Here is a 25,358-nt window from a genome sequence, read left to right on the forward strand (position 1 = left end):
ATTTAAGCCTTTTTGCTTAATCCTGATGACTTTGCCCACCTCAGGGCAGCTGTACTTCTGTGTCGGGGATTTGGATTCTTTGTTCTCAGAATGGCCAAACAAAATCTAATTTTTCCCTCACAATTCAAAAATCCTTGTCTTTTTCCACTTCTTTCATAATATTTGGTCCTACTGTCCTGCTTGCATAACTTCTTCCATAAGTTTTGTCCTACTCTCACGCTCTCATGTTTTTCCTACTATCCTCCTATCAGGAAATCACTTTCAATTTCTGAATTGACTATCTCTGTCATCCTCATACTGATCTTTCAGCACTTCCCAACATTGTAGTTTTCCTTTGTACTTAATCTTTTTATATTCTCACTGCCTATGACATTACCCAAAACTATAGCCCTGCTCTATAACACCTCGGTTATTCTTATTCCTAGTTCAAGTTAATTGTTACATAATGCATCAAGTTCATCTTGCTCCGAAGTGACCAAATAACCTATGTGGCACATAAACATAGGGTTTACATAATACTTAACATATGAAATGTAAAGCAGTTACTTTTAGTGACTATTAAATTATGAACCCCTCTTGTATTTTTTCTGTTGCCTGCCATGATGTCAGGGCTTACACAATCCAGTCTCCTAAGTATTATCCATCCATGTGACATTCTTCTACATGTCACTTTTCATCATTATATGTTTTTTCCATACAAGTTCTTAAATAAACTCATTAAATTGCTTAGCATGCCTGACCCAAAGTTAAGATCCCTCTCTCTCTCTTGTTTTCATTACTGCACATTGTAAGTTTTGGGTAAGATGCCTTCTTCTATAAAATGATCATGCAACATTTTAGTTTACTTTAATTTCTCCTTTTTGTAATCTTCCAAAGAGCACTTTTCCCTGCCTAGAAATCCACTAAAAATATTTATTCTTCTATACTCTAGTATGTAATATAAATAAATACTTTACAATTGCATAGTGGACTAACTCCAAAACCAGATAGAGGAGAGGTATTTCATATTGATGCATACTGAAAGCACTATCCCAAATGCAGATGCCCAAGTTATGCCCAAGTTAGGTTTTTGTTCCCCTATCAGTTATATATAATTAACATGTAATTATTTAGTTACATGTAATTACTTATTCTGCTGTATCTTGGGTTACCAGTCTCATGAAATTGTGCTTTTTTGGTTTTTTTTTTTTGAGAGGAGAAAGTGTGAGTGGGGGAAAGGGGCAGAGGGAGAGAGAGAATCTTTTTTTTTATTTTAAAATTTTTTTTTTTTAATTTTATTTATTTTTGGGACAGAGAGAGACAGAGCATGAACGGGGGAGGGGCAGAGAGAGAGAGGGAGACACAGAATCGGAAACAGGCTCCAGGCTCCGAGCCATCAGCCCAGAGCCTGACGCGGGGCTCGAACTCACGGACCGCGAGATCGTGACCTGGCTGAAGTCGGACGCTTAACCGACTGCGCCACCCAGGCGCCCCAGAGAATCTTAAGCAGGCTCCACAGGAAGTGTGGAGCCTGATTTGGGGCTCAGTCTCATGACCATGAGATCATGACCTGAGCCCAGATCAAGAGTCGGATGCTTAACTGACTGAGCCACCCAGGTGCCCAGAGATTGTGTGCTTCTTAACTAGAAAAAATATATAAATTCTTACTCAGTGTACCTTAATGACCTGAAAGTTTTCTAAATGATGTAAGCTCAAAAGCATGTTTGTAAGAGTCTTCTCACTGAGGTGTCAGTAGTTTGACTCACTTAGCACAGTCTTTTTCCTGAGCTCCGAGATTGTCCTTTGTTGATGGCACAAATTCTTCTGGCCTAGCTTATAGCAGAGCTTTCAAGCAAGCATCAGAGTTAAACAGAAACCACCTTTACATATCAGAATTGTAATGGCTGTGGCTAATTTGTTACTAATTTTCAAATGGGAAAAGTCTGATGTAGGTTCGTAATAAGAATAATGCACTGACAAGGAAATTTGATTATTTCTGTGATAGAAAAACCTAATAAAGCTATTTTTAAAGAACAGTTTAAGGCAAAATTTCTTTAATGACAGTGTAATAAGCCTTTTTACAAAGAAGTGAATATTACATTTGATTCATTAAAATGCATGAATAAAATTTTATAGAGGGAAATCTTGTCATACAGCAGTAATCCTGAGACATAATACATCAATAATATACCATTAATGTATATGAATATCAAGTAAAGAGATTCAGTAAGTCTGGAGTAGAGCTCAGGGAAGTAAGTCTGAAATCCATTCCCAGTTGAAAATTACTGACCTGAAAGATACTAGAGGTGTAAATAAGTAAAATTTTGGCCAAGGAAACATTGAAAATCATAACAAATAACTGACCATTCTATACTTTTATTGGCTAATATTATGGAAAGTATTGTCAGCACTCTGATAAATATAGGAAAACTTGTTAGAAGTTTCTGTTTAATTTTCTGTGAATGTTTTGAACAGTGAAGGCATTGACAGATCTATACAAATTTATTTTGCATACAATTTCCAAAATATTTGTATTAATAATATTTTACATGTTCAAATTCAACACAAAGCAGGGTGAGCATCTCTTCTGATTTGTCTGTCTTTCCATGGAACTCTTGAAATAGTAACACATTAAAGAAACCTGATTAATTCTAGTATTTCTTTAATTTTTATTTGAAATAATGTAGATCAGAAGAAGTAGCAAAAATAGTGCAAATACTTAGGGTACCCTTCAACCACCTTCCTCCAGTGGTGACATCCTGGTAGCTGTAGTAGAGTATCAAAACCAGGAAACTAATGTTGGTACATTATTGCTAACGTACACACACACATACCTCTGTGCAGTTATAGCCCACGAATAGGTTTATGTAACTGCCACCACAGTTAAGATACAAAATTGTGAACATTACCATAAAAGAACGCTGGTGCTGCCTTTTTGTATTCACGCTCCCCCACCCCACCCCCCAAGTGGTTGCCTTTGTCTCCCCTGGTAACCACTAATCTCTCTATTTCTATAGTTTTGCCATTTCAAGAAATAAATGGAATCATGCATCATATAACATTTTGAGATTTGCTTTTTTGTACCAATCATAATCCATTTGAAATTTAAATTATTCCATGTATCAATTTCTTTTTTATTAAAAAAAATTTTTTTTAATGTTTACTTATTTTTGAGAGAGAGAGAGAGACAGAGCATGAACAGGGGAGGGGCAGAGAGAGAGGGAGACACGGAATGTGAAGCAGGCTCCAGGCTCTGAGGTGTTAGCACAGACCCTGATGCAGGACTTGAACTCACAAACCGTGAGATCATGACCTGAGCCAGTCAGATGCTTAACCAACTGAAACACCCAGGCATCCCTACAGGAACACAATCTTAAAGTTGAATTTCTTGAATTGGAAGTCAGATGCTTAACCGACTGAGCCACCCACGTGCCCCCCCCCACCCCATGTATCAATTTCATTCTTTTTTAAGGCTGAGTAGTACTCCATTGTATGATGTGCCAAAGTTTCTTCATTTATTAACCCATGGAAGGATACTTGGGTTGTTTCCAGTATTTCTCTGTTATAAATAAGGCAGCTGTGGGTATTTGTATGTATATTTTTTGTGTGAACATAATTTTCATTTCTCCGGGATAAGTACCCAAAAGTTGCAATTTCAGGTTCATGGGGTAGGCACATTTTTAATTTAAAAAGATATTGCCACTGATTTTCTGGAGAGGCTGTACCGTTTACATTCTTAACATCACGGTGTGAGATACATTTTTTTTCTGAATCATCACCAGCATTTGCTATTATTTCTATTTTTTATCTGTTTCAGTAGGTTTATAGTGATATCTTATTGTGATATCTTGTGTAGTGAAATTTAGTTTCTGCTTCCCTAATGGCTAATAATGTTGGATGGCTATTTATGTGCTTATGTGCTATATGTATATCCTTCTTTAGTGAAATACCTGTTCTGTCTTTTGTCCGTTATAAAATGGACTTGTTGGATATGTGGCTTGCAAATATTTTCTGTAGGTCTTTCATAGTACAAACATTTTTCATTTTGATGAAATCCTATTTAATGCATTTCTTTTAGAATGGATTATTATTTCTTCTAAGAACTCCTTGCCTAGCCCTGGGTCTCAAACTTTTTCTTTTTTTTTCCCTCTCAAAAGTTTTATAGTTTTATGCTTTACATTTAAATCCATATTAATATTTTTGCCTATGGATGTCCGGTTGTTTACCATTTGTTGAAAAAAAACTGTCCTTTCATTGAATTGCTTTTATACCTTAGTCAAAAATCCATGGACTGTGTTGGTCAGATTTTTGGTTTTCTTTTTCTTTTTTTTTTTTTTTAATATATGAAATTTATTGTCAGATTGGTTTCCATACAACACCCAGTGCTCATCCCAAAAGGTGCCCTCCTCAATACCCATCACCCACCCTCCCCTCCCTCCCACCCCCCATCAACCCTCAGTTTGTTCTCAGTTTTTAACAGTCTCTTATGCTTTGGCTCTCTCCCACTCTAACCTCTTTTTTTTTTTTTCCTTCCCCTCCCCCATGGTCTTCTGTTAAGTTTCTCAGGATCCACATAAGAGTGAAACCATATGGTATCTGTCTTTCTCTGTATGGCTTATTTCACTTAGCATCACACTCTCCAGTTCCATCCACGTTGCTACAAAAGGCCATATTTAGATTTTTGGTTTTCTTTTCTGTTTTCATTGATCTATGTTTACATTTCCTTGTCAGTACCACACTCTTGATTACTATAGCTACTTAATAAGGCCTAACATATCATAGACTTTATTCTTCTTTGACAAAATTTTTTCAGCTATTGTGGTTTCTTTGCCTTTTTATATATAGTTTAGAACAAGATTATCTATATATATATAAAACGAATCTTGCTGGAATTTTGGTAGGATGTGCATTAAATGTATAGAACAATTTGGGGGAAATTTTCTTTAGTAGATTGACTCTTATAGTCCACAACAAAGCTTGTTTCTCCATTTATTTAGATCTTTCTAGATCTAAGGTTAGATCTTTATGTAGATTTCTTTCATTAGTGTTTTGTGACTTTCAGTACACAGATCCTGTATGTGGTATTTTAGGTTTATACCTAGGTAATTTTTTTTTTCTTTTTTTAAAATTTTCTTTTTTATTTTTTAAAATTTACATCCAAATTAGTTAGCATATAGTGCAACAGTAATTTCAGGAGTAGATTCCTTAGTGCCCCTTACCCTTTTCGCCCACCCCCCCCCCACATCCCCTCCAGTAACCCTCAGTTTGTTCTCCATATTTATGAGTCTCTTCTGTTTTGTCCCCCTCCCTGTTTTTATATTATTTTTGTTCCCCTTCCCTTATGGTCATATGTTTTGTATCTTAAAGTCCTCATATGCGTGAAGTCATATGATTTTTGTCTTTCTCTGACTAATTTCACTTAGCATAATACCCTCCAGTTCCATCAATGTAGTTGCAAATGGCAAGATTTCATTCTTTTTGATTGCCGAGTAATACTCCACTGTATATCTATACCACCTCTTCTTTATCCATTCATCCATTGAGGGACATTTGGGCTCTTTCCATACTTTGGCTATTGTTGATAGTGCTGTTATAAACATGGGGGTGCATGTGTCCCTTTGAAATGGCACACCTGTATCCCGTGGATAAATGCCTAGTAGTGCAATTGCTGGGTCGTGGGGTAGTTCTGTTTTTAATTTTTTGAGGAACCTCCATACTGTTTTCCAGAGTGGCTTGCACCAGCTTGCATTCCCAACCTAGGTAATTTTTAGATTTGACTATACAAATATATTTTATATTTTTCCCTGAAGGATATCTAGATTAAGACTCATGCAAAGTCAGAAATGTGGTGTAAATTAGGAAAGAAGGTAAGTGTAAGATTGTTTTTTGAGTTTCCCTCCCTAAATGGGGGAAGATAGCCTGACGAGACATTGCTGAAAATATTCTGGTCTTATAGAATTGTAGAGTGATAGTTTCAACTTCTTAAGTATATGCAGGTAGTGTAAAATTTTGTTTTCTAGAAAGATACCTCTTAACTCTTTCATTCTCCTCACCCTCCCACCCCCCTCACCATCCCCAGGTAGTGGGCTCTGGACCATCTTAGGTTTAGCAGAGGCCTGACATTACATAGAGTATGGGTAGCAGGATGGTTATAGTCAAATATATACAGTATTTTTTAATGATAGGTAAATATAATAGATATTTCCATAATTTAAGGGAGCAGGTTGAAATGTGATTCTTAAGGTTCTCACAGTTGGTAGACCAGATATGTTGAAAAGTGCATAGAAAGCTGAGTTAAATATGGGACAAGGTTAAAACTAGTTTCAAGAACATGAGTGTGCACGTGAAAAGGTAAAACTTTGGATTTGGTGTCAATAAAGTTTTACTTTTGAACAAACTAATACAAACCAAAATACCAGAACGTTGAGTCTAATCCAGGTGAAAACATGTCTTCCTCCAGTCTCTTTTACACTTTATATTGGGCATTTATGGTTTTGAGAATAAGGAGAGGAGATATTTGTGCCATGAATTCTTGGTGTTTATATGTGGAATGGAAATAGGGTCCCTCCAAATGGAAGCATGTTACATAATGAGTGTCCCTCCATTTTAATCTATATATTTGATAGTATAAGAAATAGATTCTGATGGTGGCCTTAATTCATACCCTGTCTCTGCTGGAACCCTTATGAAACCCTTGGGCATGATTTTTTAAATTCTCAGTTTGAATTCATTCTCCTCTTGATTTTCCTGTTGCTAGTAACCAACTCTCTTAAAACCCTTACATTCCCAATTCATCATTCCTTTTGTTTATACCCACTTCTCTTCCCAAGTTTGAAAGTTATATAATCTAAATGCCAAATCCTTATGATATTCACTTCCAGATTCTCTCCCCACTCCTTTTCCACTACAGTGGAATCTCTCCCTGAAGGAAAGTGAATATAGTTAATATGTACTGTATTGTATACTGTGTTGTTGGGAGACTTAGCCGAAACAAAAATGTCAATAACTTAATAGGGCATTTGTATATAAGTCCTTTTTATATAAAAATTTTAAGTTTCATAAGGAATTTTTAACTTTCTCATTTTTAGGAGACTGCCAACTTGGTCTTTTAGAGAAGAGCCAGGAAAGCCAACACAAATATTTCTGTCAAGTCTTATTCAACAACAAGAAAACATTAACTACAGAGCAAGATAAAATTTCAGGAAAACCAGTTCATCGGGGCATAGACATTTTTCCTTCAAGAAAAATGCTCTCTAAATGTGACACTGATGTTCCTACATGCTTGGATCTCTATCTTTTGACCCCATATAGTTACTCAACCAAAGAGGCTTATGAGTTTAATGCATCTTCTTTCAATACTAGCAATGAGAGAACGAATAGTGGAGAGAAATATTTTGATTACAATCAAGATTTGCAAGTGTTTAGTCATGTGGAGGAACTTATTCAGGATCAGACTTTTCAGATTTTGGGGCAGTCTTTTGAACATAATGAACATGATAATGCTTTCCATGATAAGGCAACTTCCATTAAATGTAAGAGTGCCCACATACAAGAGGGATCTTATAAATTTGGAAAAAACTTATGATAAACCAAACATTGTCTCTCCAAATATTCACATAGAGAAGAGTCATTCTGAATTTGATGAAGATGCATGTATTAAAACCGGGAACAGTTTTAGTAAGGTTACTCCACTTCAGAGAACTGAAACAGGAGAGAAAACTTTAGGTCAAAAAGCACATTTCAGAGAATATCAGAGAACTCACACAGGAGTGAAATCCTTTGAATGTGGAAAAAACTTAAACCACAATTTAGCAATTACAGTGCAAGAGAGGACTCCCACAATAGAGACATCTTGTGATAATGACACTTATAGGGAAACTTTCAGTTCTCAGTCGGCTTTCAGTCTACATCAGAGAATTCCCAGGAGACAAAAACAGTATGAGAGCAATGAATGTCAAGAATCTTTCTCTAGAAGTTCATCCCTCATTGTACATCAAAGAACTCCCACAAGTGAGAAGCCCTATGAATGTAATGAATGTGGGAGAGCTTTTTCCAGGAAATCATCCCTAGTAGGGCATCAGAGAAAACACAGAGCGGGGAAACCCTATGAATGTAAAGGATGCAGGAAAGCTTTTACCTATATGGCATGCCTCAGAGTGCATCAGACAATTCACACAGGGGAGAAACCCTATGAATGTAATGAATGTGGGAAAACTTTCACCCAGAAGTCAAGCCTTGGAATACATCAGAGAACTCACACAGGAGAGAAACTCTATGAATGTAATGAATGTGGGAAGTCTTTGGCCTACCAACAACACTTCAGAGGACATCAGAGAATTCATGCAGTGGAGAAATCCTATGGATGTATTAAATCGGGTAAAACTTTCAGCCATAAGGCAAGCCTTGGAATGCATCAGAGAACTCACACAGGGGAAAATCTATATGAATGTAATGAATGTGGGAAAACTTTCACCTGCATGTCGCACCTTAGAAGACATGAGAGAACTCATACAGGGAGGAAGCCCTATCGATGTATAGAATGTGGGAAAACTTTCCTCTGGGAGAAAATCCTGAAGATACATTGGAGAATTCACACAGGGGAGAAACCTTATGCATGTAATGAATGTGGGAGAGCTTTTAGCTACATGTCACAACTCAGAGCACATCAGAAAAAGCACACAGGGCAGAAACCCCATGAATGTAATGAGTGTGGGAAGGCTTTCACCCGGAGGTCAAGCCTTGCAATACATCAGAGAACTCACACAGGGGAGAAACCCTATGAATGTAATGAATGTGGGAAAGCTTACAGCTGGGAGTCTAGCCTTGAACTACATCAGAGAACTCACACAGGGGAGAAGCCCTATGAATGTAATGAATGTCAGAAAGCTTTCACTCAGAAGTCAAGCCTTGTAATACATCGGAAAAGTCACACAGGGGAAAAACCCTATAAATGTAATGAGTGTGGGAAAGCTTACACCTGGAAGTCAAGTCTTGCACTACATCAGAGAACTCACACAGCAGACAGACTCCACAAATGTAATGAATGTGGGAAAGCTTTCACCTGCATGTCACGCCTCCGAGGACATCAGAAAATCCACACAGGAGAGAAACCCTATGAATGTATAGAATGTGGGAAAACCTTCCTCTGGAAGTCATTCCTGAGAATACATCAGAGAATTCACACAGGAGAGAAACCCTATGAATGTAATGTATGTCGGAAAGCTTATACCTGGAAGTCAAACCTTGAACTACATCAGAGAACTCACACAGGGGAGAAGCCCCATGAATGTTAATCACTGTGGGAAGACTTTCACCCAGAAGTCAAGCCTTATAATACATCAGAGAACTCACACAGGAGAGAAACCCTATGAATGTAATGAATGTGGAAAAGCTTACACCTGCATGTCACGCCTCAGAGGACATCAGAGAATTCACACAGGGGAGAAACTTTATGAGTGTATTGAATGTGGTAAAACTTTCATCTGGAAGTCAATCCTGAGAATGCACTGGAGGAGGCATACACAGGAGAAGCCATACGAATGTAATGAATGTGGGAGAGCTTTCACGTACAAACACCACTTTAGAATACATCAGAGAATTCACACTGGGGAGAAACCCTATAAATGTAATGAGTGTGGGAAAGCTTACACCCAGAAGTCAAGCCTTATAATACATCAGAGAAATCACACCGGGGAAAAACCCCATGAATGTAATGAATGTGGGAAAGCTTTCACCTGCATGTCACGCCTCTGAGGACATCAGAAAATCCACACAACGAAGAAACCCTATAAATGTATAGAATGTGGGAAAACATTCCTCTGGAAGTCATTGCTGAGAACACATCAGAGGAGGCATACACAGGAGAAGCCCTATGAATGTAATGAGTGTGGGAAAGGTTATACCTGGAAGTCAAGCCTTGAACTACATCAGAGAACTCACACAGGTGAGAAACCTCATGAATGTAATGACTGTGGGAAGACTTTCACCCAGAAGTCAAGCCTTATAATACATCAAAGAAGTCACAGGGGAAAAACCATATGAATGTAACGAATGTGGAAAAGCTTACACCTGCGTGTCACGCCTCAGGGGACATCAGAGAATTCACACAGGGGAGAAACTCAATGAATGTATTGAATGTGGTAAAATTTTCGTCTGGAAGTCCGTCCTCAAAATGCACTTAAGGAGGCATACACAGGAGAAGCCATATGAATGTAATGGATGTGGGAGAGCTTTCACCTACAAACACTACTTGAGAATACATCAGAGAACTCACACAGGGGAGAAACCCTATGAATGTGTTGAGTGTGAGAAGAGTTTTGTTTGGAAATCGGTCCTCATAGCACATCAGAGAATGCATGCAAGGAAGAAATGCTGAGTGTAATTAACGTGAGAAAGCTTTCATTTCCAATTTAACTTTCTAACCTTATGAGAAACCTCATTCTCAGAAATGAGTCTCAACTTAATGAAAGCATTAGAAAACTCCAAAAGGCGAGAAGTCTGATAAATGTGGTAATGTGGGAAGATTTTCAGTGGGTTGTCAGATGTAAAAAGCTAAGATGAAGAAAAATAGCTTTACTTTCAGGTTCAGTGGCTGGGCCTATGTAAATTTAAAGACATTAACAGGAAAAGAAAGTTTATTTCATATACACATGGAGGGATCTCACAGAAATCAAATGAAAACCCAAAAGAGGTGGTCAGACCTGGAAGCTTATATACCACTTTAACAAAAGAGCAATACATTTGCAAAGAAGTGTCCAGACAAAGGAAACGGGTTTTGAGCTTTTAGTGATGGTAAATTGTGGGAAAGTAAATATATGGGAAATGAATGGAACACAAAGGTTATTTCAGTAAGGTGTGTTTATGCAGATATTGGTGCTATCTCTTTTCTTTTGGGAGACGGGATGGGGAATACCTTCATAAAAAGAAATTTATGCCCTGCCTTTAGGTGGATAGGGGGAGGGCGAGAATTTTTTGCGTTTACAGTTTTTAAGTTGCTTTTGGTTCAAAATAATACATATGCCAAAGTGGCATGTTTTGGGGGGGTATATTCTGATCCCCTTCATCACATGGGAGAAACCATATAATTGTGATGGATGTAGGGAAGATTTCCACCAGCAGTTGACCATCAGGGTCAGAAAACTCATGGAATTGATCATATGAATGTAATGAATTTAGAAATACTTTCATCCAGACAAAATATTATATTACATCAGGTAATTTAAACAATATAAACAGCCCTGTAAATGTCTTGGAATGCTTTCAGCCAGAAATCATATTTTTGAGAACATCAGAGAGAACTCAGAGGTTGAAAGTGTAAAGATGATGTATGCAGGGAGATTTTTCAGCCGCAAGTCAGGGCTAAGAAAAGATAGAACTGAAAGGGGCTAAAACTTATTAAGCTAATGAACATGGATGCTCCTCAGGAAGTTCCTCACTATTCATAAGAGAACTGTCTTAATCTGTTGAGGCAGCTGTCAGAAAAATATCCTAGACTGGGTGGCATAAATAGCAAGCATTTATTTTTGCTAGTTCTAGAAACTGGAAAGGCAAAGGTCAAGGTGCTTGTAGATTTTGTTGCCTGGTGAGGATCCACTTCTTGGTTCACAGATGGCCATGTTTTGTCCTCATGAGGAGGAAGGGAGCACTTTGGGACCTCTTATAAAGGACACAAATGCTGTTCACGAGGACTTTGCTCTCATTACTACCATCTTTCAAGGGCCTCCACTTCAAAATACCAGCACATTGGGGATTAGGTTTGAACATAGGAAATTTGGAAAAACACATACATTCAGTCTAGAGCAACAGCTTACACTGGAAGGAGACTTGAAATGTACATATAGTTTTTCAGCCACCAAGTATATAGACCTTGTTGGACATTAGGAAATTCTCTGGGGGAAAGAGCCACTGGAGGTAATGAATGTAGGAAACACTGTTAATTCAACTCTCAGTAAACTTCCATTGTGGAGAAATGCAGGAAGTAATAATGTGAAAGGTTTTTTTTTTTTTTGTCAAAAGATTGAATCTCACTAAGAGAATGAAGAAAATCTAGAAGGTAATAAATGTGTGATAACTTCAGCCAAAAGCCACCTTTCTCTGGACAACAAAATGCATTGAGTGGTAGAGACCTAATAGTATATTACCCAGATGAAAAATCTTATGAAGGTAATGGATTTGGGAAATCAGTCTACAATAAATTCTATGTAGTAGAATGTGGATGCTGGTGTTAAAATAAATCCTGTCGTAGACTCTGGGTCTGGAGTTCTCTCTTGTCCAGCAAGAGCGTGGACACAGGATTAAAATGTGAGAGAGGCTAACGTCCGGGAGGAGACAACCCCAAGTAAGGGCCTTTTGCTCTATTTTTATGAGGGTCAGAAGGCTTATAAGTGTGCACAGAGAAACAATGAAACCATGGATTAACTCAAGGACACGAGGAAAAAGAGGGTATTGAAGATATGCAGTGTTAGGGGTTTGGGTCAACACAAAACAAAGTCCTGGTGCCGGACAGATGGTTGTTCACAGCAGGCATGAGGCGCCACATCTGTTTATCTTAGCTAGCTTAGGGGATAAGACAGATAAAGTATGCTACCTCAGGGTCAATAAGGCACCTTTTTTTTTGCTAATTAGCTCCTCTCTGGGCACCTTCGCCCTGCTATGGTCTATAGCCCTGTTTACCTATTTTGGTCCTTTCTTCCTGTGAAAACTGCTTTCTGCTATTGTACTAAGTTGGGGGTGCTTCTGCCCTGAATACCTAAGCTTGTTTACCTAAGATTACCTAAACATTGTGGATGTTTTCATTCTGAGATTTACTGTTTCTATACCTTTCTATGTCCTATCCTGGGGGCCTTTGCCCTGTTTACCTAATCTTATTTACCTTATTTTGGATGTGTTCATCCTGTGGCTATTTCTTTATGCCTTGTTAACCCATTGGTGCAAGCTCAGGGAATTCCTAAGCTTATTCCCCACAAAATCCCATGAAAGACATCTTCATCCTTTATATTCTGTGTGGTCTCCTGTCTCTACACTGAAGATGGAAGAGTGCTACCACGTGGAAGGAAGTGGGCTCAAGAATTGCTGTGCAGAGGGGCGCCTGGGTGGCTCAGTCAGTTAAGCGTCCAACTTTGGCTCAGGTCATGATCTCATGGTTGGTGAGTTTGAGCCCCGCATAGGACTCTGTGCTGACAACTCAGGGTCTGGAGCATGCTTCAGATTCTGTGTTGCCCATCCCCCTCTCCCCCCCACCCATGCTCTTGCTCTGTCTTTGTCTTCAAAAAAGAATAAATGTTAAAAAAAATTTAAGAAAAATTGCCTTTGCTAGCAGTCTGACTTTTGTAAGGAAGAAAAAAACCTCTGTGCTGTTTGTAACTCACATATGCTAGACATCTCAGCTAACACGGGCTATGAATATGACCGTTTGAAAAGTGCAAGTTGGTATGTATCAGAAAAGCCATATGGGAGGAACTGGCAATATCCTGAATGACCATTAGCTATTAACCACAACTCTTGATTATTGCCAAGTAAATAATAGGATTTGTTTCCTGTTTCTTTTTGATTATATTATATACCTTTTGTAGTACTAGAAGTGTTCAGGATATCTCAGTACTTTGTACCAGGAATCACATGCTGCTGATTAGTCCCATTCATACTGATTGGATAATATGGTTAATGTAGTATTTTCCTTGTTTCCACAAAACTCATTTTATCCTTTAATATCTTGTGAGATGATACATTCAGGCTATACAAATATCCTCTTAGTTTCACTCATTAAGCATTTATTTCTGATGTTGCCCAAATTAATTATTACTATAGTTGCAAAAACATGAAATTTTTTCCCCATTATTCCTCTGCATATCATGGTATGGAAATTTTTTGTTTTTTACAATTTTTTATTTATGTCTGTATACTCAGACTCTTCATTTGGTAAATTATAATCTTTAACTCTTGTTACTGACATATTTATTTATTTTATGCTCAAATTATCTGAGATAAGGCCAGCAGAATTTCATTCAAATTAGCTCTTGTGTCCTTTGATATGTTTCTAATGTTATTTTGCTTTTTCAAACCACTTTTTTACTCCTTCTGATCATGATAATGTTTAAGCTGTCTTTGTAATAGTTTACATTATATATAGGCCAAGTCCTTTATTCATTTTATCCACCCAAATCTTAAGGTTTTCTAAAATACTTAGAATTTTAAGCCACCTTTAAACAGATTTTAGAATTCTGATTGGAATAGCATTTAATTTCATGTCAGGTACCCATGAGACATAACCAAGTCAACCAGTTGGTTTAGTTTTGTTCCTGACAAACCCAGAAACAGTCCTAATGATACGAGGTCAGGTCTTTCCTGCTTTTCCTTTTTGTGAGCACATGTCCAGAGGATGCTCCCCAACACCACTTCATGCACTAGAGAATGTTATCAGCCCTAAGCATTAATGATTCTTCATACCATATGGATCTTTTTTTAAGTTTTTTTTTTTAAGTGTTTATTTTTTAGAGCATGAGCAGGGGAGGTGCAGAGAGAGAGAGGGAGATACATAATTGGAAGCAGGCTCCAGTCTCTGAACTGTCAGCGGAGAGCCTGATGCAGGACTCCAACCCACAGATCATGAGATCATGACCTGAGCCAAAGACACTTAACTGACTGAGCCACCCATGTGCCCCCATATGGATCTCTCTTTTTTTTTTTTTTCCTGTCTCTATAAATTGTTCCAACAAATGGTACATTCACCTGGGGATCCTGGTGAGATAAAATTTTATCTGCTTTTATATCATTTTCTTAGTACTGTAGGCACATAAACCTATTTACAGGTTTTTGCACTGTTGAATGCAATGATATGCTTGAAGAGCATTCTCAGCTTTTCAGTGCTCACCCAGGTCACCATTTCCATGTGTGCCTGGTTGAATTACTACGAGTTTCCTGCCTGTTAAATTGACTGTAGGTAACCAGGACACCAGGCAACCCAGCTATATAACCTACCTAGAAGGAAGGAATCTGGGGTGTGTTGCCAAGATAGATGGCAGCTGCTTCTTTTTCAGGCTTAGGCTCCTCTGCTAGAATCTTGAATGGGAGGCCACGGTGAGTACATCTTCAGTATAAGGTAAGTAGGTGAATTGCAAATATATATGTGAAACTACTTATATGTGGTTAGCACCAACATGCTTTAGAAAGCTCAAAACAACCATTGAAGACCTGTTCTCTGTGTGTCAGTGTGTGTTAAGGATGCAGGCAATGATGCCAAGGATCTCTTTGCAAATAAACGTGGATCCTTGGCCTAGGGTTGATGTGAATATATGCAGGCTAAAGTTCCATGAGGTTTAGCAGATACTATCTTTTGGTTGAGAGCTAAACAATGGTATCAGATGTGTAGTACTGAGAGATGTAGGCATTTGGGGCCATACATTGTTGAGGAGCACCTTGAGCATTCAGTGAAAATCATGTCTGAGGAGTTGGACTATATCCTAGAACAGCCTCAACAAACAGGTCTATGGGTCAAGTCTGGTTCGATTGCCTGTTTTTGTACAACTTACAGGCTAAGAATGGTTTTATATTATTACATAATGCAAAAAAAATTAAATGGATTTTTTTACAGGTGAAATGATGTTAAAAATTGTTTTTTTTATTTTAAAGTTTTATTGAAAAGCATCTTAATTTGCTTATTTGTCTGGCTACTTTCACACTACAACAGCAGTTTAATAGTTGCAACATAGAGACTTTCATTGTGGCACTTGGGTTGCTTCACATTGCTGCCCAAAGTATTAGAAATCCCAGCATTGCGGTTATAACCTGGCAGCATTTTGTGTTTCACTTTAAGTGCCATATTGCAAAATTTTAAAAAGTTACTGGTGAATATCATGTCAAAAGATGAAAAATTGACTTTTAAAGTACAGTGGGATGTAGGTTTTGTTGAACTGGTTGTCAGTGCTTTTAGAAATGAAAGTAGTGACATTCTAGATGTGTTCAAAGTGTACTATGTGCATACGTAGTACATAGGCATAGGCATTATACAAAGCCCTCATCAGAATACTCCCATCTCACAGGTAAGCAATTGTCATGAAAGAAGATTTTAAACAGAGCATTTCATTGCCTAATTCTCATGGTAAAGAAGAAAAAGTGGTTGCTGTTAAACCAAGTTTTCAATAGCTTGGTTATTAGCCAGGAAAGGGAAACTTCAGTAATGATGAATTAATTAGATTGTATGTGATTGCAGCAGTTGAATTTGCAAATCCAGAGAAAAACTTAAGATTCTTAAGATTCTCTTTTGGTGATGATACATGCCTTAAGAGTTGAGGACAGTGGGAGCAACATTAACAGTAAAGAAACATCAGATATTTTAGGTGCCTTTCCTTGGCTGTTGGTGAACCAACAGTTGATTACCAGTACTGCTCTGTTGCTGTTTATTCAAGGTATCGATTTAACTCTGAAGAATTAACCTCTATGAACAGTCTGTGTAGAACAAAAACAGTTGAAAATATTTTAAAACAAGTTGTGAAAGCACTCAACCTGAACTGGAATCTGCCAGGATGAGTAACAACTGATGGTGGTAAAAATATGTGAAGAGCAGGAAAAGGTGTATTTGGGGAAGTTTAGAAACTGTATTCACTTCCTTTAAAAAAAAATTATGTTTATTTGGTTTTGAGAGACAGAGTGCAAGCCCGGGAGGGGCAGACAGAGAGGGAGACAGAATCTGAAGCAGGCTCCAGTCTCCGAGCTGTCAGCACAGAGCCCGTCATGGGGCTTGAACTCAACAAACCATGAGATCATAACCTGAACTGAAGTCAGACTGAGCCACTCAGGTGCCTCACCTCTTTTTTTTTTTTTTTTAAAGTTTATTTATTTTTGAGAGAGAGGGGGAAGGGCAGAGGGAGAGAGAATCCCAAGCAGGTTCTGTATTACCAGTGCAGAGCCTGATGTGGTATCCCATGTACCATGAGATCATGACCTGAGCTGAAATCCAGTCAGATGCTTAACTGAGTCACCCGGGTGCCCCAGAAACCTTATTCATTTCTATTCATCAAAAGGTACATTGCCAAAAGTATTTTAATATGTCAAGTTAATGAATTGTGTGAACAGTAAAACTTCACTTACTCTCATGGACTTAATGAGATCCATGAATTTTTTTCAGAACTAGAAGCTGAATATTTTGACTTGAACTACCACCACAGATTGCCAATGATTTAGTAGCAGTAAATACTGTGAATTTTTTTTGAGCTCATATCCATGATTAAAATTTTTCTGAACAAGAAAAATGGCCCTTAGCACTGTTAATAGACTGTGCATATTTTTGCAAATTAGCTTTTGCCACAGACTTGATTTCTCTGGATTTAAGTTAGAAGGTAAAACAGTACTTCTGTGTGAAGTACTGTGGTAGTCATTTCAACAACGAGTCATAAATAATATCCAAACACTATATACTGTGTAGTCAACAAATAAGATCTCCATTCCCACATTTTCCAGAATCAAACTATTCTAATAGCATTTTTTTTAATGCAAGTATGAAGAAAATTTCCTTACTTAAAAATGTATTCAGTTCTTGGGGCTCCTGGGTGGCTCAGTGGGTTAAGTGTCCAACTTTGGCTCTGGTCATGGTGTCAGTGTCCGTGGGCTCAAGCCCTGCATCAGACTCTGTGCTGACAGCTGAGAGCCTGGAGCCTGCTTTGGATTCTGTGTCTCCCTCTCTCTCTGCCCCTCTCCTGCTTATGCTCTGTCTCTCTCTCTCAAAAATTAATAAACATTTTTAAAAAATTTATTCAGTTCTGTATATTTGAGGAACTGCTATCTAATATTGGAAGTGATTATTCTGCAATATAATAACCTCTTGAGAGGCAAATATCTAGAGAAATCTCAAACAATTCTGTAATACTTTTCCTAGTAATAAATATGCTCAGTCAAAAGCAGTACTCAGTATTTGTTTGTATGTATCTGTGTGGACAGACCGTTTTAAAGATGAAATATATAAAATCTCATTACAGATCGGCATTAAGTGAACATTTGCAATTTTGATAGAACAGTAACTTTGAACTCTAATCTTAGAATTTAATTCTCATTAGTAGACCTGTATTGCATAAAGTTGTACTTATTTTTAAACTTAGAATTTCATGACTATCAATTTTGGCTAAATTTTTTCTCATTAAGGATCTGTGTAATAGCCTTCACTTTGGCTCTTCACAACATCTAAAATATGTACTATTTGACTCCTTGCAGAAAAGAAAAATGCTCAGATGCTACCCTAGTGAAAGGAACTGAAGTCAGAATTGAGTGTTGTAGACCATAATAGAATTAATGTGTTCCAGACCACACTAGACATAATGATACAGAAGTAACAGGTCTGACAGATCCAGTTGGGTTCACTGGTAGTCAAATTGCTGGCCTGAACAAAACTCAAATGTTATATATTGGAAGTCAGCATAATCCAGTGGAGTGAGTTGAATAGTGTCTTCCCAAATTTGATGTCCATTTAGAACCTTAGTGGAAATAGAGTCTGTGGGTGTAATTAAGGTAAGGTTTGAGATGAGATTATATTGGATTAGGTTGAATCCTAAATCCTCATGAGAAACAGACCAGGACATGCCAGGACACCGAAGACAGGAAGAGAGAGGCAGTGATGTGTCTGCAAATGGAGGAGTACTGGCATCCACCAGAAGCTAGAAGAAGAAAGGAAGGATCCTATAATCTTGAGTGTGGCCCTGCTGACACCTTGATTTTTAAATTTCTGTTTTAGGCCACAAAGTTTGTGGTAATTTGTTAAAGCAGCCCTAGGAAGTTACCCCATCTACAGTCTCCACGACATATTATGTAAAGTGTTTAGCCTAAGTCAGTAATTTCCTGACATGCATGATGTGACCCAAAAAGAAGAGAAATAAGTGCTACTAAAAATGGTCTGAATTGACCCAGATGTTGTAATTACAAGACATGGATTTTGAAGCTGCTTGTCTAATATGTTTGAAGGTTCAAAGGAGAAAACAGGTGGGCACCTCGGCAGAGAAGGCAAGTATAAAAATAAAAGGAAATTCTAGAACTGAAAAAGTATGTGTAATGTTAAGCCAGGGGTGAGTTTAATAATATAGTGCAGATTATAGATGTATATCAGCAGTTATGAATTGAAAATCTGAAAGAAAATTGTTTTAAAAAATTTAAACAAGGCCTTAGTTATCTTTGGAAAATATCAACTGATCCAACATGTAACTGAGTGAAAAGGAGAGTTACAAAATATTTCATGTGACAGGCAAATTATTTGAAGAAATAGTGGTTGAATATGTGCAAAATTTGGTGAAAAATACCTTACACATTAAAGAGAATTTCAGCAAACCCAAATAAGTCTAATAAGCAAACTATACCAGTACCCTGATAAAATCATAAGAGATTCCAAAAAAGGTAGTAAACAGGTGTGGACAACCACATAAGTGACCACAGACAGCAGAAATGGTGGAGGCTAGAACATAAAATGACCTTTTGAAGTGATGGGGGCTCGATTCAAAATTCTATGCCATATAATTCAAAAGAGGCTGAAAGTTGAGAGTTCACTACTTGAAGACCTTGTTCTAGAAACAGCTATTTGCCTCCCAAGATCAGCGGTAAGGAGTTTGGTTGTCACAACTCAAAGTGCCTGGAATCTAGTGCAGGAAGGCCTAGGGTGCTTCTAAACCTCTTACATTGCACAGGATAGTCTGCCACTACACCCAATATAGCAGTAGTTCCGGGGTTCAGGGCTGGTCTAGAGGAATTGTCCCAGAACATGCAATGACGGTAAAACATGGAGCTTTCCACTGCCTGCTTCTAGATTTATGTTGAAATAGTGCAGGCAGGGGCGCCTGGGTGGCGCAGTCGGTTAAGAGTTCGACTTCAGCCAGGTCGCGATCTCGCGGTCCGTGAGTTCGAGCCCCGCGTCGGGCTCTGGGCTGATGGCTCAGAGCCTGGAGCCTGCTTCTGATTCTGTGCCTCCCTCTCTCTCTGACCCTCCCCCGTTCATGCTCTGTCTCTCTCTGTCCCAAAAATAAATTAAAAAAAAAAAAAAAAAAAGAAATAGTGCAGGCAGCCCCCTGCCAGGAGTTAAGCTGCACAAAATTAGAAGGGGCTTAGACCCCAGTGTTAAGTAAACATTCAGTTACTTCTATGAGGGTCTTAAGTGCTCCATGAATTACAGGAATTTTAAATGCTCAAACGGAAAAAAGGGCAATGAATAATCCTAGGAAATGCAAACTGCTCTTGGGATTTAGGTTTAGGCACCAGCTGAAGAGGAAACGGAGTCAGGATCTTGGCATTGGCTCAGAAAATGTGGTTGGATTTTTCTAATCAGTTGCACTCAAGAAATTTCTCTTTTCCCAAGATACACCCCTCCACCCTCAGAGCTCTGCCAAGTAGGAGTCAGGATGGCAGCCACTGTGGTTCTTGAAGACGAAGGGAAGGACTCCAAGTACTAGTCCTCTCCTCCGTGGCTCCCAAAGTCGGGAGATGTGGGCAGGCCTCCCTTGCACACCCTCAATGGACGGTCTTGTTACTCTCTACAGACCCCAGGAAGGAGGTGGCCCTGAAGGACACTGGCTCGTGTGCAGTGAGCGCGTTGGCACAGGAGGGACTCAAGTTCTCTCTGCCTTTGGGTCAGGCTATGACCCCCACCGAAGGGCTCAGGCCCGGGGGAGTGGGGTAGGGGTGCTTATCAAGCAGGGGTCGCGGACAGCAGGAGCTGCGGGGTGCGGGGAGGCTCTTGTAAGCGCAGCCGCAGTGGCCGTGGGCCTGCGTTTAACGGGGCGCGTGTGGAGCCGCTTGCTGGTCTGGTCACACTAGGCCGAACCGCAAACAAGCCGCGCCCCCTGGTTCTCTGCGCCAGCGGTACTGGCGTTCGACGTCCAACTCCGGAAGTCCGCTGGGCCCAGCGCGTGAAGAATGGTCGCAGTCAGATACTCAGGGATACTAGGGGGAGACTCTGCTGTGGGCCCCGCCTCCCACACGAATGCGGTGCGCAGCGGCCAAGGCGTCAAGGGGACAGCACGGCCCGGCCTCTGAGAACTATGCCCGGCGAATACCCCGGCGGCGGGCCCTCCGCCACGACTGTCCACACGTGACCTTTTTCTCCTTAGGGGTACGATTTATGGAGGGAAGGAGCGCCGCTTCCTCCCAGGCTCCGCAGCCCCGCTCAGGCCAGGAGCCCGGGAGGCGTCTCCGTGGGCCAGCGGCGCCCTGGCCTTCGTTTGGCCCTCGGGGTCTCCGTCCCAGCACAGCGGTTGGCGCGAGTTGGGGACGGCCGCGGGCGTGACACTCGTCAGCACGAACCGCGAGCACAGCGCGAGGAGGACTTCAATCTAAGGCCCCCCGAGGACAGGCCGGGACTAAGGGCTGTGCCAACTGGAGGGGCTGCCAGTCTGTGAAAGCCCCCGGGAGACTGAGCATGTATAATCCATTAAAATGAGTTCAGTTATGAGCTAAAGAGGTAGGAGATTTCATACTGCTCCTTGACCTAAAAATTCTAAATCTTGTTACTTTGACCCACACGTGTCTATATGTTATATAAACTAAAGAGAGGAACGGTGAGAAAATTGTCCGGTTGATTCCTCTCCAACATTTCCGCCCTCCCCTCATGCCTCTTCAAATAAAAACAACACATGCAGAGCTTTAGGGTTTTTACTGATGGATTATTGGGGCAATTCTTTGAATTGACTGTGAAATCCATTAATAGGGCCCATTAGCTTTTTTTTTTTTTTTTTTAACTTAAAGCCTTTGTTTTCAAATAATTGTAGATTCACAGGCAAAGTTAGTACAGAAAGGACCTTGTACACTTCATCCAGATTCCTTAAATGGCAACATTGTACATAATTATGGCACAGTATGAAAACCAGGAAAATGACATTGGCACAATTCTAACAGGCTACATGCTTTAGATTTCAAGTTATTACACTATGTGGGTTTTTTTTTCCATTTAAAAATTTTTATCACTTTATTGAGATATAATTGACATATAACATGTAATTAGTTTCATGTGTATGATATAATTAAATGTATGTATGTATATATGTATATATATTTTTTTTAACGTTTATTTATTTTTGAGACAGAGAGAGACAGAGCATGAACGGGGGAGGGTCAGAGAGAGAGGGAGACACAGAATCTGAAACAGGCTCCAGGCTCTGAGCTGTCAGCACAGAGCCCCAGGAGGGGCTGGGGGGGCTGGAACTCACGGACTGTGAGATCGTGACCTGAGCCGAAGTCAGACGCTTAACCGACTGAGCCACCCAGGCGCCCCAAATGTATATATTTTGAAGTCACATTAAGTCTAGTTAACATCACCACATAGTTACAATTATTTTCATGATGTGAACTTTCAAGGTCTACTCACAGCAACTTTCAAATGTACAGTACAGTATTATTAGACACTACACAACACTATGCAATTAATTAATTTATAATTTATTTTTACCTTATGACCCCCTTCACTCATTTTTCCTATCCCCCAACCCCAGCCTCAGGCAACCACCAATCTATTCTCTGTATCTATAAGCTTGGGTTTAAAAAAACTTTGTTTTAGATTCCATATATAAGAGACTATACTTGTTTTCCTCTGGGGTTTTTCACTTAGCATAATGCCTCTGGGTCCATCCATAGTTTTGTAAATAGCAAGCTTTCTTGTTTTATGTATGAATAAAATTCCATTGTGTGTCTGTCTGCATCTGTGTATCTATATACATACCATAGTTTTTTTTGTTTGTTTTCATAGTTTCTTTATTCATCCATGGATGGACACTAAGGTTGTTTCTGTATTTTGGCTATTTTAAATAGTGCTGCAGTGAACATGGGGTTCATATACCTTTTTGAGTTAGTGCTTTGTTTTCTTTGGATAAATACACAAGAATGGAATTGCTGGATCATATAGTAGTTCTATTTTTAATTTTTTTGAGGAACTTCCAAAATGGCTGCATCAATTTACATTCCTGCCAGCAGTGCATCAAAGGTTCCCTTTTACCACTTCCTTGCCACCACTTGTTATTTTTTGTCTTTTTGATAATGCCATTCTAACAGGTGTGAAGAAGTATCTCATGGTTTTGATTTGCATTTCTCTGATGATTAATGGTGTTGAACATCTTTTCATGTATCTATTGGCCCTCTGTAAGTCTACCTTGGAAAAAATGTCTATTCAGATCTTCTACCCATTTTTAAATTGGATTATTTGGGTTTTTTTTTTTTTTAATGAATTGTGTGTGATCTTTACATATTTTAGATATTAGTCCCATACTAGATATATGATTTGCAAGTATTTTCTCCCATTCAGCAGGTGTCTTTTCATTTTGTTGATGATTTTCTTTGCTGTGCAAAGCTTTTTTAGTTTAATGTAGTTCCATTTATTTATTTTTACTTTTTTTGCTTTTGCTTTCGGTGTCAGATTTAAAAAATCATTCCCAGGGAGCTTATTGTTTATGGAGTATTTGTTGTTGTTGTTTTGTTTGTTTGTTTTAGGGGTTATATGGTTTCACGTCTTTAATCCATTTTGAATTAATTTTTGTGTATGGCCTAAGATAGTGGTTCAATTTCATTCTTTTGTATGTGACTGTCCAGTTTTTCTAACACCATTTAGATGAAAGCCTCTGCTGTACACTCTCATTGTATATTCTTGTCTCTGTTGTTGTAAATTAATTGACCACATATACATGGGTTTATTTCTGTGTTCTCTATTCTTTCCCATAGATCTATACATCAGTTTTTATGCCAACACTATACTGCTTTAATTACTTTAGCTTTGTAATATAGTTTGAAATCTGGAAGTGTGATACCTCCAGCTTTGTTCCTCTTTCTCAAAATTGCTTTGGCTTTTGGGACCTCTTTTGTTTTCATACAAATTTAGGATCATTCTAATTTTGTAAAATGTGGCATTGGAGTTTTTATAGGGTTTATAATAAATCTATAGATTGTTTTGGTATTGACATTTTAACAATACTGATTCTTCCAATTCATGAGCACAGAATATCTTTCTATTTATTTGTGTCTTTAATTTCTTTCATTAATGTCTTATAGTTTTCAATGTACATGACTTTCACCTTCTTCATTAAATTGATTCCTAGGTTTTTAAATTCTTTTTGATGCAATTGTATATGGAATTATTTTCTTAATTTTTCTGGTAGTTTGTTATTAGTTTTATGTATTGATTTTATGTACTGTAACTTTACTGAATTTTAATATTAGTTCTGTTAAAGAAGAGACAAACAGACCCAAAATGGAGATATTTGTGCTAAGCCCCATGTCACCAAACCAACACTTAATACCTAAGTTACTTACAGTTTCAGCATCTCCCAGGAAAGGAATCTTAAACCAGTTAATTTAGAATTCCCAGGTCAGCACTAGTGAGGTAATTTGGCTGAGAGACCCTTGCAGTCCTCTAAAGGAAAGTGATAGACCCTCCCTGTCCCCTAAAGGAAAGTCATCAAAACCAATCTGCTTTTGTTAGTATAACTTACTTGTCCTGATCCTTTCTGCCTATAAAAGTCTCATTTTGTACAGTTCCTCAGAGCTCTTTTTGTCTGGTATGTGGGATGCTGTCTGATTCATGAATCAGTGAATAAAGCCAATAAGATCTTTAAAATTAACTCACTTGAATTTTTTGAAATAGTTTTAAGGGTTTTTGTTGTTGGAACTTTTAGATTTTTCTACATATAGTATGTCATTTACAAATAGTGACATTTTTACTTCTAGTTTGAACGCTTTGTTTCTCTGTCTTGTCTAATTGCTGTGGCTAGGACTTCAACAGTTAGTTGAATACAAGTGGTGAGAGATGGCATCCTTTTCTTGTTCTTATTTTAGAGGGAAAATTTTCAGCTTTTCACTATTGAGTATTATGTTAGCTGTGAGACTGACATGTATGGCCATTTTTATCTTGTGGTATATTTGCTCTATACCCACTTGGTTGAGAGTTTCTATCATAAATGGATGTTGTGTTTTGTCACATGAGTTATCGACATCTGTTGAAATTATCATATGATATTTATCCTTAATTTTGTTAATGTGGTTTATCACATTGATTTGTGGATGTTGAACCATCCTTGCCTCCCTGGAGTAAATCCTACTTAATCATGGTGTATAATCTTTTTAATGTATTGCTGAATTCACTTTGCTAATGTTTTGTTGAGGATTTTTGCGTGTAGTTTCATCAGGGATATTGGTTTATAATTTTCTTATGGCATCTTTGGTTTTGGTATCAGGGTAATGCTGGTATCATAAAATGAGTTTGAAAGAGCTCCTGCCTCTTTTATTTTTTGGAAGAGTTTGAGAAGGATTGGTATTATTTCTTCTTTAAATGTTTGGTAGAATTCACCAGTGAAGCCACTTGGTCCTGGATTTGTGTTTGTTAGGAAGTTTCTTTCTTTCTTTCTTTCTTTCTTTCTTTCTTTCTTTCTTTCTTT

At 38.5% G+C, this 25,358-nt stretch overlaps 1 protein-coding gene across 1 annotated transcript in view; it reads left to right on the forward strand.

The window, feature by feature from the left end:
- LOC125911323 (zinc finger protein 658B-like) overlaps positions 1-11,963 on the forward strand; it is a 43,001-nt gene extending 31,038 nt beyond the window's left edge. The window contains 3 exon segments of the mRNA XM_049615234.1: positions 7,068-9,269; positions 9,271-10,001; positions 10,003-11,963. Of these exon segments, the coding sequence (XP_049471191.1) occupies positions 7,311-9,269; positions 9,271-10,001; positions 10,003-10,354 (3,042 nt within the window). The 5' untranslated portion in view covers positions 7,068-7,310 and the 3' untranslated portion in view covers positions 10,355-11,963.
- Positions 11,964-25,358: the final 13,395 nt, after the last annotated feature.

Source organism: Panthera uncia, chromosome D4 (genome assembly GCF_023721935.1).
Source record: "Panthera uncia isolate 11264 chromosome D4, Puncia_PCG_1.0, whole genome shotgun sequence".
NCBI lineage: Eukaryota > Metazoa > Chordata > Mammalia > Carnivora > Felidae > Panthera > Panthera uncia.